Raw genomic sequence first — 16,714 nt, 5'->3', positions numbered from 1 at the left:
AAATTTATACATAAATGGAGGTAATTCCAAAGGGTTCACTTATTATTTCTTGCCACTCTAAGTTTACAATTGTAACAAGCTGAGGTGGAACTTATTTTATCTGCTTTATGTACTGCTGAGAAATGTACTCTTCAATACACATCATATTTTATAAAATAATGACTTGTACATAAAATGTAACTGTAAAATGGATATAACGTTGTGAAAAGTACATTTTCCTCTGAAATCTAGTGGTGTAGAATAAAAATGAAAACACACAAAGTACAAATTGCCTGTAATTAACCTTATTACTATCACCTGTGCTTCCCCTGCTAACATTTGACTAACAAGTCAAATGTCTCAGGGCCACCGTACAAATCAACCGTACATCAACGTCTGCATAATTACAGTGTGACATGAAAACTTTAAGTGGAAATGTATTTACATCTTGTGCTGACCCAAAAACTCGCAAAATTAATACTTATTTATGAAGGGAAACAGTTTGGCCACAGGGACTCCAGCAAAAGGATGTCGAGTCAGTTGTAATGTTTGGGCGCCCTCTGCTGTACAGAGGAGCAGCATACACTGACTGTGTTGCTACTTTAAGGTTTTTCGGACGATAATATATCCAATTTCATCTTTACGGCGAAGAAAAAATAAAATGTGACTTGATACTGCGTCAAATTTAAGGAAAAAATAAACTGAACGTTAAATATATTTTAGCTATTTGCCATCAAATATTACGTAACACAGGATATAAAAATAGATTCATGTATCTCCGGGAGTTGTAGTTTCTTTTGACTTGAGGGCACCTGTTTTTGTCACGTAGGGCACTCCAACTCCCGCGATGCCACGGCACTCGCCTAAGCTACTAGCCTGTGCACGCCTACGCTAAATAAACCCATCGACTGTAATCCTCACTGTACACAGCGGAATCCTTTGCTGGTATTTTCTGCCTCACTTAACGTTTTTTTCCAAATACAGCAAAGAAATGGACAACTCTGGGAAAGAGAAGGAAGCGATTCAGCTAATGGCCGACGCTGACAAAAAAGTCAAGTCCTCTGGCTCTTTTTTGGGAGGGATGTTTGGAGGGTAAGACAGCACTGCACCAAAGAACAGACAGCTAGCAAGCGTTAAGTTACAGCAGCAAAGTTGGCACGTAGCCTATTGCTATACAGACATGCATCCAGTTAGGTTTTCAAATGTTAACTGACAACACATTGTAGAAGAACATTGCAGTTTCGTTTTATATTGAACCAGATGGAGACGACACGTGACATTCATTGCAATAATTCCTGCAAATCAGTTAGCTAAGTTAGCTGTTATCATTGTAAACATGCCAGCAGATCACGACTCTCTCCTGCACCCAGTCTTGGCCTGGAGTCTACGCAGCAGTCTGTATTGAGCTAATTTACAAGGTTAAAATATCTACTTTGACTGTATTTGCAGCCTTTTCTTTAATTTCACTCAGTCTCCGCATTATGTCAGATCACATATAGTAGGCTATATATAAATATATGGTGTATTTTCTGGGTTTATTGTCTGATTTTTGATCCCTTCATGGTTCGATTTCATTTTAGCTCCAAGAATTTATTTACATATTCTAGTCTAAAAACACCCTCCTCTGAATGAACCAAACACATTGTCATCTGACCTGACGTCATAATCCTGAGGCAGTGACTGTGAATGTGCTCTCAACACACACAGCAGTGTTTAAAGTACGATTCATTACTAATTGTTACTTTCATCAGTGCACTCATTAACACCAGAGTTAATCCTCAAAACACCCAGAGCAAAGGTTTCTGATGATGGGATAAAGACAGGGCAAACCTCCACAATGGCAAATGCTGCGATCTGAATCATGCTGAGGGGTTTTTAGCAGATTGAGAGTTCACATTTGCCAAAACAGGCAAAACCATCAAAAAGGCAACTCATTCAAGACTTGCCTTATCTGACTGGTAATAACAACATTACTGTAGACATAGACAAACAGTTGGCTAGTAGTTTTACCAATTATTTATTATGCATTCATTCTTGAAAAAAATGTGTCATTGGACATATTGCAGACACTGATTTCTATTGAGAGCTTTATATCTACCAGTGACCTTGGGGAGCTCCTTAAAATTGTTATGTATATCCAATTAATACATGCTCTCCTATATCTGAATATTTTTCCATATAATAGAGACAAGGCAAAGAAAGCTTTGTTTTCATGTGCCCAAAATACAAAAAGTCAGCAGTTATTGTCCAGTGCAACTCTGTCCGAGGTGACCCCCAGATGTTACTACTCTGCAGTTTGTGTGCGTGATAATTCTTGGCAGCCTTATACTGTTAAATCTGTGGCTGACCAAGCAGTGATGTAATCCTTCCGTGATTGAATGGCCAGAATATTATTACAACTACAGGGAGCTCCCAGGGGTCCACTTCTTGTCATGAAGGGATGGAGATCTATAGTGTCTCTGTAGAGGGATTTATTTAAGCCAGTTCACCAATCTTAGCATTGCAACTCCCTGAGAAATGCAGCAGACTGACACTCTGTACAGTGCATCATCCTATGATGCCATTTAGGGGTCATTTATTTGACCATATCTAGACCAGACTGATTTGTTTTTGTTTAACCTTAGTATGCCATAGCTTATATAATCATTTGTACTATATTCAGTTTGATTACAACTGCTTTCTTTTTCCTTTGGTTTGTAGAGGACATCACAAAGTGGAAGAGGCATGTGAGATGTACTGCAGAGCAGCCAACATGTTCAAGATGGTCAAAAACTGGAGTGGTGCGACTGGCTGTTTTCTGCTTAAGATATTTAACTTATCAATTTCAACACACTTGCCAAGCTGTAGAATTGCTGTCTTTTGGCTCTATAACTGCAAAGTGCAGCACCTAGAAATGGGTGTGATGCAAAGTATACAGTCGGGATGCATGAAATTTTCTGTTCTCTTTTCCTCTATCTGCAGCTGCTGGAAATGCATTTTGCAAGGCTGCACGTCTCCATATGCAGCTGCAGAACAAACATGACTGTGCCACCAGTTTCATCGATGCAGGGAATGCTTACAAGAAGTCTGACCCCAATGGTAAGAGATGACAGACTGACTTCAATCCACCTCTTACCCTATTTAACCCATAATAACTCTAATCTAATTCTGACCCTCATACTGTTAATGAAACATCGACTGTACAGTTGGATGCAAGAAAACTATCGCAGTAATGTATTGAAAATATATATGTTAGCCATGCCTGATTAAAACACTTGTCATTCAGTGTTTTCATGAATACTGTTTTGTAGTGAAGTTGACTAGCTAGAGCATTTCCACACCCAGCAGGGGGGAGTGAGGCTATATTCTGTCACTCTGACAGGAAATTAATCAAATCTCCTGAGATGAGTCATTGTAGAGTGAGTGTTTCTCTAAATGACTAAAACACATTGAATCCCCACACTAAATCCTCAGATTGTTGACAGGAAATCAGGAGAGTTTAACACTCTCTGGCCACAAGGCTTAACTGTGAGGTGGATTTCACTTTTACAATCTGCCTTAGTTGCTTTGCTGTTCATATTTCAAGCAATTGATCACGTAGGAGTTATTGCTCTTTAATTGCTCGGCATTTACTGTTAGTTGATTTATAGGGCTCTTTGTTCTCTCTGTGGCCTCATTTAATATTCTAAGCGCAGATGTAGCCATTGGTTTTGGGGGAGGGTAGACGGCTGAGGTGTTTGGTGTGCAGACAGAAGAGGAGGGTCTTGCTTGTGGTTTTGTTTTATCATTTGTATCTAACGCCTGACTAAAAGCAACATACAAGTGTTATACGTAGGTTGTTTTTTTTTGTTTTTTTTACCTCCTTTCACCCTGTTGCTGGAACAACCCTTGTTGACTAATCTTGAATTAGGTGCTGTTCAAGGTTCAAGGTATTAACAAAACTAACCATTTCTAACTGATGTCTAATTGTTCCCTCCTCTTCTTTTAATGCTGCCAAAAGAGGCAATCAAGTGTTTAAATGCTGCCATCGATATATACACAGACATGGTAAGATGCCTATAGAAAGTCTCCATCTGTGTTCTCATCCACAACAGTAAATCTGGCCTTTGACTTAACAGAGCTGGATAGCAGAAAATCCTCATACACATTGATGTAGGAGGATGTCTCTGCTTTTCCTCCACTCCCACATTTTATTTTTGGGCAGATATCAACATACTGATAGTGCACCCCTTTTTTTTTATTTAACAGGTATAACACAACCTTGATTGAGCAAATTGCCTACATGTTTTTTTCTTTTAGTGAAGATTAATTTCAGAAGCTAAAACCTTACAGACATGAAGCCACAGGCCACCACTTGACCTCACCTCTCTGCACTGAGAACATAACAAAACACTTTCATTGACTTGAGATAGATCCAGTTAGTAATGATTTCTCCTCTCCTTCTCCTCCTCCTCCCCCAGGGAAGATTCACCATCGCAGCCAAACACCACATCAGTATCGCAGAGATCTTCGAGGCTGAACTTGTGGATATCGAAAAGGTAACATCACATTGTCAGAGGTTACATAGCCAGATAATACCACTAATAATTACTCATATGACCATTATAAGTAATATTTTTTTGGAGAACACTTAAGATGACAGTGTTTGCTGTTTTTTCTTTTGTAAAGGCTATTGCACATTATGAACAAGCAGCAGACTACTACAAAGGAGAAGAATCAAACAGGTACTGTTCTCACTGTTTCTTTTATCAGGATAGTATATAGTATATTACCTATGTTATCTCTGTTTTTCTATTTAAGAATTGGTGCTGTCATGTGTGAAAGCATATAGCAATTTCAAAGTTATGTGTGCACCCTAACCCCTACTGTAAAGATTAAAGACTACATACAGTGATGCTCTAAGTATCAGTATAAGCTGTGAGGGAGTTCTGTTGATGTCAAACACTGTTGACTTATAAAGCTATTTACTGTAGTAGTTATCACCCTAAATAGTTCATTGGTGATATGAAGAATTTCTGTGCAGTACATTTTTAGGTGTAGCACACTGATTTTATATCATGATAAAAGTCATGAAGACTGAAATGTTGTAGAGAATAACAATTTCATTTTAAGTTTAGAATTTCTAATACACTTTTTTCATGTAAGTAATTTTAACAAGTAAATAGGTCAAAGAGAAGCTAAAAGGTTCTTGTTGCTTGCTGGATAGCATCTATAGCAGCCTGCTCACAGCTGTTGTTCACAGAAGCCTTCTGCCACATTTTGATTTGCCATAGCTGAGAAAGCACAGCTGTCAGTGACATTAACAGGCGTATGCAAGCGGGCAGTGCAAAACCAGAACCCTGGAACTGAGATACCTTCATGAATTGCCCTCATTAACATGAGTGATTATGTCGTTACCTTTGTCTTTTTGAAACTTTTCTTTAGTTCTGCCAATAAGTGTCTCCTGAAAGTGGGAGCTTACTGTGCTCAGTTGGAGCAGTACCAGAAGGCTATCGAGATCTACGAGCAGGTGGGTACTACTCGGGATTTGTGTGTCTACCTTGCACTTTTCTCCATCACCACTGAGTTTGTAATGCTGACATATCTACTACATTTTGTATGATTTGAATGCATCTAGGTTGGAGCCAACACGATGGACAACCCACTGCTGAAATACAGCGCCAAAGAGTATTTCTTCAAAGCCTCCCTGTGTCATTTCATTGTCGACGAGCTCAATGCTAAGGCAAGTTTATACCTTTGTGGTTCAGGATTTGGGAAGGGGAGTTGTGGTAGAATTTTAACACGCTGTGTCTCTACAGATTGCTGTTGAAAAATATGAGGAGATGTTCCCGGCTTTTTCAGACTCCAGAGAATGCAAGTTGTTGAAGGTAACTCGATGCTAAGAACACTGAGGATGGTTTACTTTTCCCTATTAATCTGTTCACTTTCTTTGCGTAACCTACATTTTCTTTTGTCTTAACAGAAACTTCTTGAGGCACACGAGGAACAGAACAGCGAGGCTTTCACAGAGGCAGTAAGTCTCATACACTCTATGAAAGTTGTCAAGTTTTAAAATAAGGCCTTTGGTGAGCACAGAACTCGCACTGCTTCAGCTATTGTAGTTTTGTTGGATCCCTTGTGTGTTCAGGAAAGTTGAAAGCTGGATCTCAGGAATCAATTCAGTCTCCCAGGACTGTGTGTTTATGTGGAACTTGTACAGACTGATGTGGTGAATCACTGTTGCTGAGCTGAGCTCCTAAAACATTTTTCAAAGTTAACTCAAAGTCAGAGAGGGAAGAGTCCTCATCTGAAATGTAGAAAATTCATCACAATTGTAACAGTGTGTTAGTTCATACATATGCAATGCCAGTGGTAGAATTCAAACCTAAGTGAATTGTATATTAAGTTATATAATAAATTTAGCAAACTGAGCAGAACACTGTAATTGTAATCCTGATTTGGGAAAAATAAAGCTTATCTCTATGTCCCATTTCCGCCCTGTTCAGGTAAAGGAGTTTGACTCCATCTCACGTTTGGACCAGTGGCACACAACCCTCCTGCTGCGCATCAAAAAGACCATCCAGGGTGATGAAGGGGATCTGAAATGAAAGAACCACTGGGTACAAAATGCAGCATGGAGGGACAAATCCATCACGCATGCTTTCTCACACACACAGGCACACAAACAGACAGACACTCGCCTCATTGTGTATAGTATCTGGAGAGGAGTGTCTGGCGATTTTGAATATTCCACTGCTCACTGCTATACTGTCAGAGTACTATCTTTGCTTTCCTTACAAGCATATCTGAATCTAGTCAGAATGTAAATCCTCTCGCCCTCACCTCTTCCTAGAGGATTGCTGCATACCTTTTTCTGCTGAAATCTGTCCTGGGGGATTTCAGAGCGGTATATTGTATTGAAACTAATGTTAGTATTGATGACAAGCACTGCATGTTTTGTACAAGTATTGTTTCCTAGTCCGATGCAGCTTGTTTTTTTTTAATCTAGTTTATTATATATTTCAATTATTTAAATGTTTCAGTTTGTTGTACATAAGATTATCATGATGTGTGTGGATTTAAAGAATGTACTATTATCTTAATTTATGTTGTGTTGAAATAGAAGAGAAGGATTAAATCAATTTCATGATTGTTCTTACAACTCATTACCATAAAAAAGATTTTGGTTTCCTTTTTATCACTCATGGGGAGAGACTCTTCTTGATGAAGGGCTGTGATATGCACCAAGTGTAGACTGTTAAACATTTGTACCTAATCACAACCTGATGATTTTTTTGTGATACATGTTCATGATTTTATTACATTTCAGTTTATTTATTATGACTTTAGGATTTTTTGACGTAAGAACACTTTTAATGTTTGAATGTGTAAGCTGCAGTTTATAGGTTGCCTATGTGAGCTGTATTTTGGCGTGAAAAGAACTGACATGGAAACCCTTTCTCCTTTATTCCCAGGGCAGTAATTTTGGGATAATGTGCATCATTAGTCATTCATTCCGTGCCGTGTTGTGTTGTGAACTACACTACAGTGAAGGTTTACTACTGCAGTGCACCTTCCAACTGGCCAGTTGCTAAGCATGTCATTGTGTACAGGTTAGTGTTGTGTTACATTCACTAGTGAGCCAGACCAAAGTTTTTACAAAAGGGTCAGTCGCCCTGCGTATCCAGCTTCTTCCAGATGGAATGACAATGGGGATTGGATATGATCTGTATGCTTGTGCGAATGGACAATAATAAAGGTATTATATCCCACACTGCCCTGACCTTGTCTTTAATTATGAATTAGAATTGTGTGCTGTAAGCTTCAATCTGTATTTAAATTCTCAAGGTCGACAATGAATAGTTTCTATGTTTCTCTTTGACCTTAAAACACACTCAGGAATTGTACGTGACTAATACAATCAGACACCAGGTACAAGATGTGAGACACCTTGATGAGGTGTGACACTATATCAAATGACTTGCCCACAGAAAAAGTAATACTGAAAAGCATTTTCTACACAGTGGTTTGAGCTGAGGCCTGAGACCTTCACCTCTTTAATAATGATCGTCTTCTGCTGTCCTGTCATGTCCACACGTGCAACAACTCAAGATTTTCTTTACCAACAAAATCTATAAAGCACACTTTGTAGTTAGTCTGATTAGTGCCAATCACTACACACTGATGTGGTCATCTTGATAATACAGCACTGAAATGACATTTCAGTAAGCTACAACTATTTTGCAAAATAGCTTTGGTTCAATACTATAACCAAAGTACAGGTTCTTGCACCAGCAGTTCAAAAACCTATACTAAAGAAGGCCCAATAGGATCAGTAGAATAATGTATAAATCACAAACAGACAATAATATAAATGTATTACAGTCTGTATTTTGTGAGTTGTATTTATAAGCCCACTAAATAAAATGCATGTTGCTAATACTGTGCTTGGATTTATATATAATTAAACTCGTATACTTTTATTGATCTATTACTTTAATCTACTGCCCTGTCTGACTGTAACCTTATGCTGTTTGATTTGATGGGTGAAGTTTGCTGGGGCAATAGATTACAGAAATCAATTTAATCAATGACCTGTGACAGAGAACAATGTGACCTAGGTTTGACATGATTGTGTCCTGTTCTTATACAACGTCTACATCTTGTTTAGTGCGCATTTCCTTTCTCCTGCCCATGTCATTAGTGACGGATCAAAATGTTATTTGTATACCTTCTTTGCAAGCATCCACATTAATAATACTGTTTCGATTGGGTACAATAAATAAAACAAATCTACATTTGGAAAGAAGATACCAATTAGTTTCAGTCTAATTACATTTAATTGGGTTAAAACTTAAAAACTTTATAGAGGTTATTTTCTTTCCAGAAGTTCTGTAAGTGGAGGCAGACTCAGAAATCCTCCGGGATAATATGGAGTGTCTGCTGAACATAACAAATACTTTGAAACACAGCTGTAGTTATATGGAAACTGTTCCAAAGAGAGTAAAGTGCCAGAATTTTGAAGGATTTAAGATAATTCATTTACATTCAGACCAAAATAAATCAAAAGAGTTGTGAAAAGCGTGTTGTCATTCCAAAAGGTGTATGGAAAGCTACTTGAGGATTCACTGGAGTGCTGTTCTGCAGCTGCCAAGGACTTCTGACAAGGTTCCCAGACCATGATCCTCCACAATCATCCAGGTTGTAACTCCTGCAGTACATGATGTATGGTGAACAGGTGTCTGATATTAACATGAGGGCTAAAATGTACTGAACCTGATGTGATGTTTGCCATTATATGTAATGAACTAACAATCAACTTAATTTCATTTGTATTCAATATGATTTATGCCGCATTCCACACTGTACATTATGAGACATGTACAATATTATTTCAATCATTAATTATAATAATCTTGATTACGCCTTAGTTATATCTCATAAGCTTGTGACTAAAACTTGTGATTCTTAATGCATACCTTGAGTTTCCCAAAGGGTGTGATAAACACTGAACATCACATCCAAGTGACTGTTAATGAAACACTGGATTTTAGATTATGATTATGATGAAACACTGCAGTCAGAACACAAATTCAGACATTGCTAATTCCAAAGTATATACAACAAATATCATTAAGTGAGGGGCTGGAAATATTTAGATGCATTTTCTACAAAGCTTCTTGATCTTTAGGTTCACCTAAAGAGTTATCTGCTGTCCTTTGCTGTCCATCACTTTGGACAGCTGCTGTTTGTTCTTTTCCACAAGCTTTGTCAGTGACAATCACAGTCTGAATATTAGGGTGTAATATATCCATCTCAGAAGTGGTCTTAGTGTCTGAAACCGGAGCCAAAATGGTCTGTGAAACAGCAGCTTCCAGGACAGATGACGCTGAAACAGTTTGGATCTCCGAGACTGACGCCAATGCGCTTTCAGAAACAGGAACTGAGAGAACTGAAGGTACAGACAAAACGGTGGAGGAGGTTTCAGAGGACAAGGGGCTAGGATGAGCCATAGACACAGGTATAGAGAAGGGGACAGGGATGGTGGAACCATCTAAGGAAATGACACTGGCCCCTGTGCTGTCAGTGGTCATAATGGGCTGGATCTGTGTCCCAGGTGGCACTTCAGTGTGGATGACAGTGATCCCGCCGAGGGCACCGTGACTGACCAGAGCAATGGCTCCATGACTGGTCCACTCAGATGGGAGAGTGACTGGCTCAGCTGAAACCACAGTGGAGTCATTGTTGGTTTTACCGGCAGCACCAGCAGTACCACCACTTTTTCTCGCTGAACTCTTTTTCTCCCCTGCTCCTGCTTTTTCTGTCTTTCCCTTAGTAGGACTTCTGGGTTTCTTGTCCTCCACATTTCCCTCCAGCACCACCAGGTAGTTCTTCCAGGGAGCATCTGAGTCATGAATCTGAATGTTAACAGAACTCGTGTTATTTTCATAGCAGTCTGATGGGACAAAGCACTTTAAACAGCAACAACATATCAGATGATAAGCATGCATTGGTATGCATTGTGCAAAAGCCTTAATACCATTAATAATCCTTCCTTTTTTAAATATGGACACTCGGTTTTATCAACACTGTACCCACACACTCACATTTGAAAATACACTTTCACATAGTACGACTACAGTGAGATAAGCGCTGTTTACCATAGTGTGCCTGCGAAGGGTGGACTTGTCTGTAAAGGTGCGGTTACAAAGGCCACACATGTAGGGTTTCTCTCCTGTGTGAATACGCTGGTGCCTCTGGAGGGCGTTGAGCTGGGTGAACTGTTTTTCACAGTCTTTACAGCTGTACGGACGCTCACCTAACAATCATTCAAGAGGGAACAAGCATAGACAAGAAAAATTAAAAAGTCACATCAATGTCAGAGTGTAAACATAAGGACAGTGACGATGAAAAAAACAACGAACAAAATTAATTTTGTTGTTATTTTCAGCTGTAAAAGTGCATTATGTCCTCAAAAGACCAAAAACAAATAAGTTAAATGATTATTACAATTACCTGTATGTATTTTTAAATGCTGGTGAAGAGAATTCCTCTGAGCAAAGCCTCGACCACACTGTTCACACTTGTATGGCTTGGACCCAGTGTGGATGTTCGAATGGTGCCTTAGGTATTCTTTAGATGCAAAGCTTTTCCCACATGCCTCACACATGAAAGGCTTTTCTCCTACCAAGAGGAAAAACCACAAAAGAACCATGTTTTCACATGTGGTCTGGTAGGTGTAGATAGCTTTGTGGCTACAATCTTCAAGGCCTACTTAAAAATATATTCTTAGCTAAAGCAGAAATTAGTGGGCACTGTGTCAAAATCTCCTCGAAAACTAAAGATGGAAATGCAGAAATACAAGTGGTCTTGATATTATATCAGTCTTACCCGTGTGTGATCTCTTATGATAGGCCAGCATGTGCTTCTGAGTGAACCGGGACTCACACTCATCACATGCAAATGGCTTCTCTCCCGTGTGAGTCCTACACATAGGGAAACAGACGAGTTTAACCTTCAACTATTTCATACATATACATATGTTATTAGTATATATAAATGAAAGTTCACAACCATGATTAACTCTCTGGTTTCCAGCTTTTCCTAGCTAGAAGTATGTATGTCTACAACTGATGATTGGACCATCAGGGACAACAGGAAAAATTTGACTGGAGTTTCTGTGTGATTCAATGTAGTATTTGTATATACATGACAGGCTGATACATTCTGTAACTGTAAAGCTGAAGGATGCTAAAGTTTGTCAGAGAGAGGTGAGAACTACTTGCTCAACAAAATTAGAAGCTGTGACCCTCTGGTTAAACGCTCGCCCCTCAAGCATCTACACAACTCCCACCCCAATTCTAAGCTTCAGTCCTCATCTGTGAGTTCAGTACCTGCGGTGCATCTTGAGTGCAGAGTTCTGGGTAAACCTGGCCTGACAGTCAGTGCACTCAAAGGGCTTTGTGCCTGTGTGTGTCCTCCCATGCAACAACAGAGCAGTTTTGGAGCTGAGTGTCTTTCCACAGTCAGAGCAGACATGACGCAGATTGTTACGTTCATGTACCTGAGAAGCAACAGGGGTGTAAGACAGGAATGCTCAAATCAGGGGAAAAACATGTGAATCGTTATTGCATAGATATATCACAATGCATATATTTTATCATGGAAATAACACAGTATATGACTATCAAATATAGAAAGTGTATGGAATTTAATTAATCTTCACCTGTCTTTGATGGCGGACAACATCCTTCTTTCGTTTGAAGGTCTTTGTGCAGGAGTCACATGCAAAAAGCCTCTCATTACTGTGGACATGCTTTTCATGGATTTTCAAGTTGCTGCGGTTAGCAAAGGTCTGCAGGCAGGTCTCACAGCGATAGATAACATCGGCTTTCATTCCATGGTATGTGCTGGCCAAGAGAGCAGTAACAGATTACAGAAATATCAGAGGACAAATGTCGTTTAAAAGGTATCAATGAAATGCACTGATGACCATCAGACATAGCTGCAACAGTAGAGGGGAAGTCTTAAAAAAATACTCCAGTTAACATGGTAGAGCTGTGGTAGCACAGTGCTGTTGTCACTGGGAGAACTGGTGCACAAGATAATTCAACCACATTATTACCACAGATACACAACTATCAGATCACTTTCTCCATCTTGTCTTGTTATTTAAATAAATCGTGACATCAGGAAAAGGATACAGTTAATGTAGGTGCCACCATGTTCACAATGGATAAAAAAAATTGTGTTCGGCATAGTGTTGCGCACTAATACAGAAATTAAAAAAGTAAGTAAACAATTACACAGGAACAGCTGAGGTCAACAGAGGTTCTCCTCCCAGGCACATAATAAAGCACTTAAAGCCATTGGAAGAGTGACTAGGGAGCTCCGGGGAAAGACCAAACGCTCACTAGATGACTCACATTTCCCATAAAACTGTAATCACCAGTGTGACATCAAAACAGTCCACACATTCAACACTGAGTCAACAACACAGGGTAGCACAATATAATATCAACAAATAAAATATCATGTTTGATAATGAGCTTGTGAGTTTTCCCAACAGCTGGGTGCTAACCTCACTACTGAAAATGTTCCCCTGGAACAAGTCCTGTCATATGGTGGTTGCTTGGCTGAAAGATTCAGTCTGTACACTATTGGGAGCTGTAGTATCAATCAATAAATTAAACCCAGAAGAACTATTATGTCCTACCTGATGTGCTTCAAGTAGCTTCTCTCGTAGTGGAAGGTCCGTTGGCACTTGTTACACTGGAACTGGGCTTTGGATGGTCTTTTTGACATCTCCTTGGACTGTCCCTCTTCCTCCTCCTCCTCCTCCTCATCCTCCTCCACCCCCACAGATAACAGCAGAGGGTCTTCAGGATCATTACTCTGCACATCGTCCTCACATTCCCAGCCATCCACATCAGAGATTATCATTCCCGAAGTCTCAGCTTCTTTCTCTGGTTGTTTCTCTGGCTGAGCATCACCTTCAGTCCTGTCCTCATTCTCCTCTGTGTCTTCAGTGGTAACTTGGTTTTCACTGTTAAAAGCCTCTTTTTTAGTATTTCTCTGAAGGGCTTTACGGCCAGCCAACCTCTGCTTTACCTGTCCTCCTTTTTCATCCTTTATTGTGTCCTTTATCTTTACTCTTTTTGATATAACTTCTTTCACAGGGCTCCGTGGGGAGAGCTGCCGCTTATGAAATAAGCTTTCAGGCTGTTTTTTCCCATTGGCCCTTTTTTCTTTCTTGTCACCTTGTGAGTCATCTTTATCTACAACCTTTGATGCAGACGATTTCTTTGCTGGGTTTTGTAGAATTCCCGCACTCATGGCCTCACCACAAACCTCTGCAAGATCCTCACAGTCCAACAACTGTGCCGCTGCTTGAACATCACCAATCTTATCTCTGGCAACTTCAACTTTACCAGTGTACACAAATTCCAAAAACTTGGAGAAGTTGTTGGAGTGCATATTTGAGAGTGATAATTTGTCTCGGGCTGCGTCCTGAGAGAGAAGGATCTTCTTGAAGTAGCCACTGGAGGCTGCAAGCACCACCTGGTGGGCCTGAAACTCCTGCACGTCTCCCTGGTAGTCTACCTGGACTGTAACATCACTAAACTGTCCTTGCAGCCTCATCTGATGCAGAGAGGCCAGGATGTTTTCATGGTGAGATTTAGAGGTGAGCTGGACCACGTTGACACCCATAATTCATTTGTGCTGCCTACAGAAACAGAAACGGAGTGTGGTGAGTAACGCTTAAACTCGAGGAGTTTCATTCAGTTTGTGAACATACACATGCATGTGCATTCTCGGGGGTCCACGTAGCTACAGTAAGATTATATTTGAGAGCAGCTCCACTTCGTGCCTCTCATGTATCATCATTACTGTGGCTAATTTTAGACTAGTGAATTCACTTGCTCAAAGGCAAAAAGCAGCTAATATTTAGCTAAATGCTCGGTGAGTCTGTTAAAACAACCTCTCTGACTTAAGGTGGGTCAGAAATACCTCAAACCTCAGTATCTAAAGCCTAATTGTCAGGGCAACAGACTACATATGATATTTTTGTGCTTTTATCTTTGTAAAGTCCAATGCTAGGATTAGTAACTGCTAACTGCAGAATCACAGTCACAATGGTAAACAAGCTAGGTTAGCTAACATGAACTGTCAACACAAAACAAACTGGACGGACATGTGTTTTACATAAAATCGACCTACAGCGCACTGCACACAGTGACTGAGTTGCACGCTTAGCAACCAGCTAACTACACAACAACACGAAGCAAGTTTTCTTACCGTAAGGTCGCTAAAATGGCAGCCCTCCACAAATGTTCTCTACGGCGGAAGATATTTCCTCGACGAGTCGCTCCCGAAAACGGCGCTTAACCGACATCCGGTGCCGAGGTGGCTGATTTCGGATCAGTTCTTCATTCATGGCCTTGTCTAAAGTTTGAATAGCCGAGTGCAACTACTGTTCCTGGATCATTATAGTGGGTTTATTGACTGTAAGCGCATAACGTTATCTCCTGACAAATAGCGCCTCTGATGTTGTTAAACGTTACATTTGAGGCTTTCCAGACTTTAAAGCTAATTTGGCTAGCTAGCCCTCTGTACTATAAAACAATTTACAATTGTTTGACTTGGGCTTAATTATCTCCAGGATACTGTGCATTTCGGGGTTATTTTAACAGTCGTTGCACTTGTAACGTTATTGAAGTGGTGATGTTACCGTAATCCTGAGCAGTAGTAGCCCAGGCTGTATATATATTAATGCATTACTGTCTTGTACCCGCACGGGGGCGCAATTGTACAGAACGACCAAAGGGACATTACATGATATAGCTGCTAGTTTTTGGATTAAAAAGCAGTTTAACCTGCACCTTAAACAGCCAAATTTGCATTCATTATCAGTTTTCATACTGATTAGTCTCATTGTAGCAGATAGTTTCATTGGCCATACTCATTGGGTGTTAAACTGTCTGGTTTAAAATAGTTGTTCTTTTACCCATTGTATATAATAGTAATAGTCTGTTGTAGTTGTATGAGAATGGTTCCAAAACCAATATAAAATAATCCAACATGCTGAAAGACTTAAAGTTATTCATTTACATTCAGGCCAGCATAAATCATCCATAGAGTTTCAAAAAGCATGCTGTCATTCCAAAGGTGCATGGAAAGCTACTTGAGGATTCACTGGGGTGTTGGCCTGCAGCTGCCAAGGGATTTTTTTTTTCTTCCAGAGGAAATCCATATACCTTACATTTGTCTTAATGAATTTTGCAAGCTAGCAATCTCCTCTGTTCCGGTGACTCATGCTGCTCTTTGGACCAAAGCTGTACAGACTTCAGCCTTGACCTGGAACACTGTGTTCGCCTGTCTTTAGGTTTACATTACTCTTCTACCATACACACACACTCACCACCATGTTTTATAGATTACCCTTTTATTACAACTGGACCTTTTTGATTCAGTTCATCTTTATATTAAAGACAATTTAACAATATTCTCTGCAATTGTAATAATCTGAAACTGTATGCTCATGGGAATCAAAAGTATTTGCATAGATATTAATATGGTGTTAAGTATGGTAAATCAGCCTAGAGTTTCATGCAATACTAAATTACTATGCGCAAATTAATGAGACAAGTCATACAAATTAATTTTTAGTTTCCATTAGTACAACTTCTGACATGACTGAGATTAGAGGAAGAGGAAGATTTTTCACTTTGGGCTCAGTAGTGCAGACATATTTTTCACTTCATTTTTCACACAGGACTCTGCCAGTTACAGAAATGTCAGCTCTTCATAGAAACTCCTCTAGTAAAATGATAAAATAACAGCTTCATATTAGGCAGTCATTGCAGTTATGATTGGTTGGTCAACATTTTCATTTTTCATGCACAGAATAATATAATATGTTTAAAAAGTTCAGCTGGTTCAGACACAGGGTAATGTCACTAGTAAATATTAAACCTCAGACAGTTTAGTGTTTGTGGTTTGTGATGTTTTTACAGGATGTTTTGTCAGATTGAAGATATGACAGAGAAGCAGACTTGAGCTTTCTACATGTCATCACTGGTTGACGTGTAATCAAGGGGATGAACATATTCTATATCAATGAAACAACAAAAGGTCAAACAGTCATTTCAGAAACATGCCATTTTAATCTACTCTGAGTAGTGATACTGGTTGACTTTTCACATTACTTCAGGGCATTTTGTGGTTTTTAAAGGTGAGCGGGGGAGACAGAAACTGTATGTGATGTAGCTATAGT

General features: G+C 39.5%; 2 protein-coding genes across 4 annotated transcripts; one reads left to right on the top strand and one right to left on the bottom strand.

Moving 5' to 3' along the window:
* The first annotated feature begins 871 nt into the window (after positions 1-871).
* LOC111237739 (beta-soluble NSF attachment protein-like) lies at positions 872-7,709 on the top strand. Of its 2 annotated transcripts, XM_022766953.1 has the most exons (11): positions 872-1,071; positions 2,680-2,759; positions 2,941-3,057; positions 3,959-4,005; positions 4,419-4,496; positions 4,627-4,682; positions 5,383-5,467; positions 5,576-5,680; positions 5,757-5,825; positions 5,921-5,971; positions 6,444-7,709. In XM_022766953.1, the coding sequence occupies exons 1-11, from the start codon at positions 971-973 to the stop codon at positions 6,543-6,545; spliced, it is 891 nt and encodes a 296-aa protein (XP_022622674.1). In that variant the 5' UTR covers positions 872-970; the 3' UTR covers positions 6,546-7,709. The 2 variants fall into 2 exon arrangements, with proteins under 2 accessions (XP_022622674.1, XP_022622681.1); XM_022766960.1 differs by lacking the exons at positions 872-1,071; positions 2,680-2,759; positions 3,959-4,005 and having other exon boundaries at positions 2,950-3,057.
* Positions 7,710-8,274: 565 nt separating this feature from the next.
* On the bottom strand, positions 8,275-14,807 carry gzf1 (GDNF inducible zinc finger protein 1). Of its 2 annotated transcripts, XM_022766932.1 has the most exons (8): positions 14,737-14,807; positions 13,154-14,164; positions 12,164-12,347; positions 11,832-12,001; positions 11,329-11,423; positions 10,954-11,121; positions 10,599-10,756; positions 8,275-10,355 (listed from the first exon to the last, which is right to left on the bottom strand). In XM_022766932.1, exons 2-8 carry the CDS (start codon positions 14,146-14,148, stop codon positions 9,606-9,608), a joined length of 2,520 nt encoding a protein of 839 aa, XP_022622653.1. In that variant the 5' UTR covers positions 14,149-14,164; positions 14,737-14,807; the 3' UTR covers positions 8,275-9,605. The 2 variants fall into 2 exon arrangements, with proteins under 2 accessions (XP_022622653.1, XP_022622662.1); XM_022766941.1 differs by lacking the exon at positions 14,737-14,807 and having other exon boundaries at positions 13,154-14,192.
* Between the last annotated feature and the right edge of the window lie 1,907 nt (positions 14,808-16,714).

This window comes from Seriola dumerili, unplaced genomic scaffold (assembly GCF_002260705.1).
Source record: "Seriola dumerili isolate Sdu_G_001 unplaced genomic scaffold, Sdu_1.0 BDQW01000025.1, whole genome shotgun sequence".
In the NCBI taxonomy this organism is placed as follows: Eukaryota; Metazoa; Chordata; class Actinopteri; order Carangiformes; family Carangidae; genus Seriola; species Seriola dumerili.
Note: the sequence above shows the minus strand (reverse complement) of the source record. Positions and strands in the feature narration are given on the sequence as shown.

Bases quoted from the DNA above. Each gene is read 5' to 3' on its own strand.
- gzf1 (XM_022766932.1), bottom strand. From the start codon at position 14,148: ATGGGTGTCAACGTGGTCCAGCTCACCTCTAAATCTCACCATGAAAAC. The intron at 12,002-12,163 runs GTGAAGATTAAT...GTTGCTTCTCAG, and splicing joins TTGTCCGCCATCAAAGACAG to GTACATGAACGTAACAATCT. The intron at 11,122-11,328 runs GTAAGACTGATA...TCCTCTTGGTAG, and splicing joins TCATAAGAGATCACACACGG to GAGAAAAGCCTTTCATGTGT.
- LOC111237739 (XM_022766953.1), top strand. From the start codon at position 971: ATGGACAACTCTGGGAAAGAGAAGGAAGCGATTCAGCTAATGGCCGAC. The intron at 4,683-5,382 runs GTACTGTTCTCA...ACTTTTCTTTAG, and splicing joins AAAGGAGAAGAATCAAACAG to TTCTGCCAATAAGTGTCTCC. The intron at 5,826-5,920 runs GTAACTCGATGC...TTGTCTTAACAG, and splicing joins GAGAATGCAAGTTGTTGAAG to AAACTTCTTGAGGCACACGA.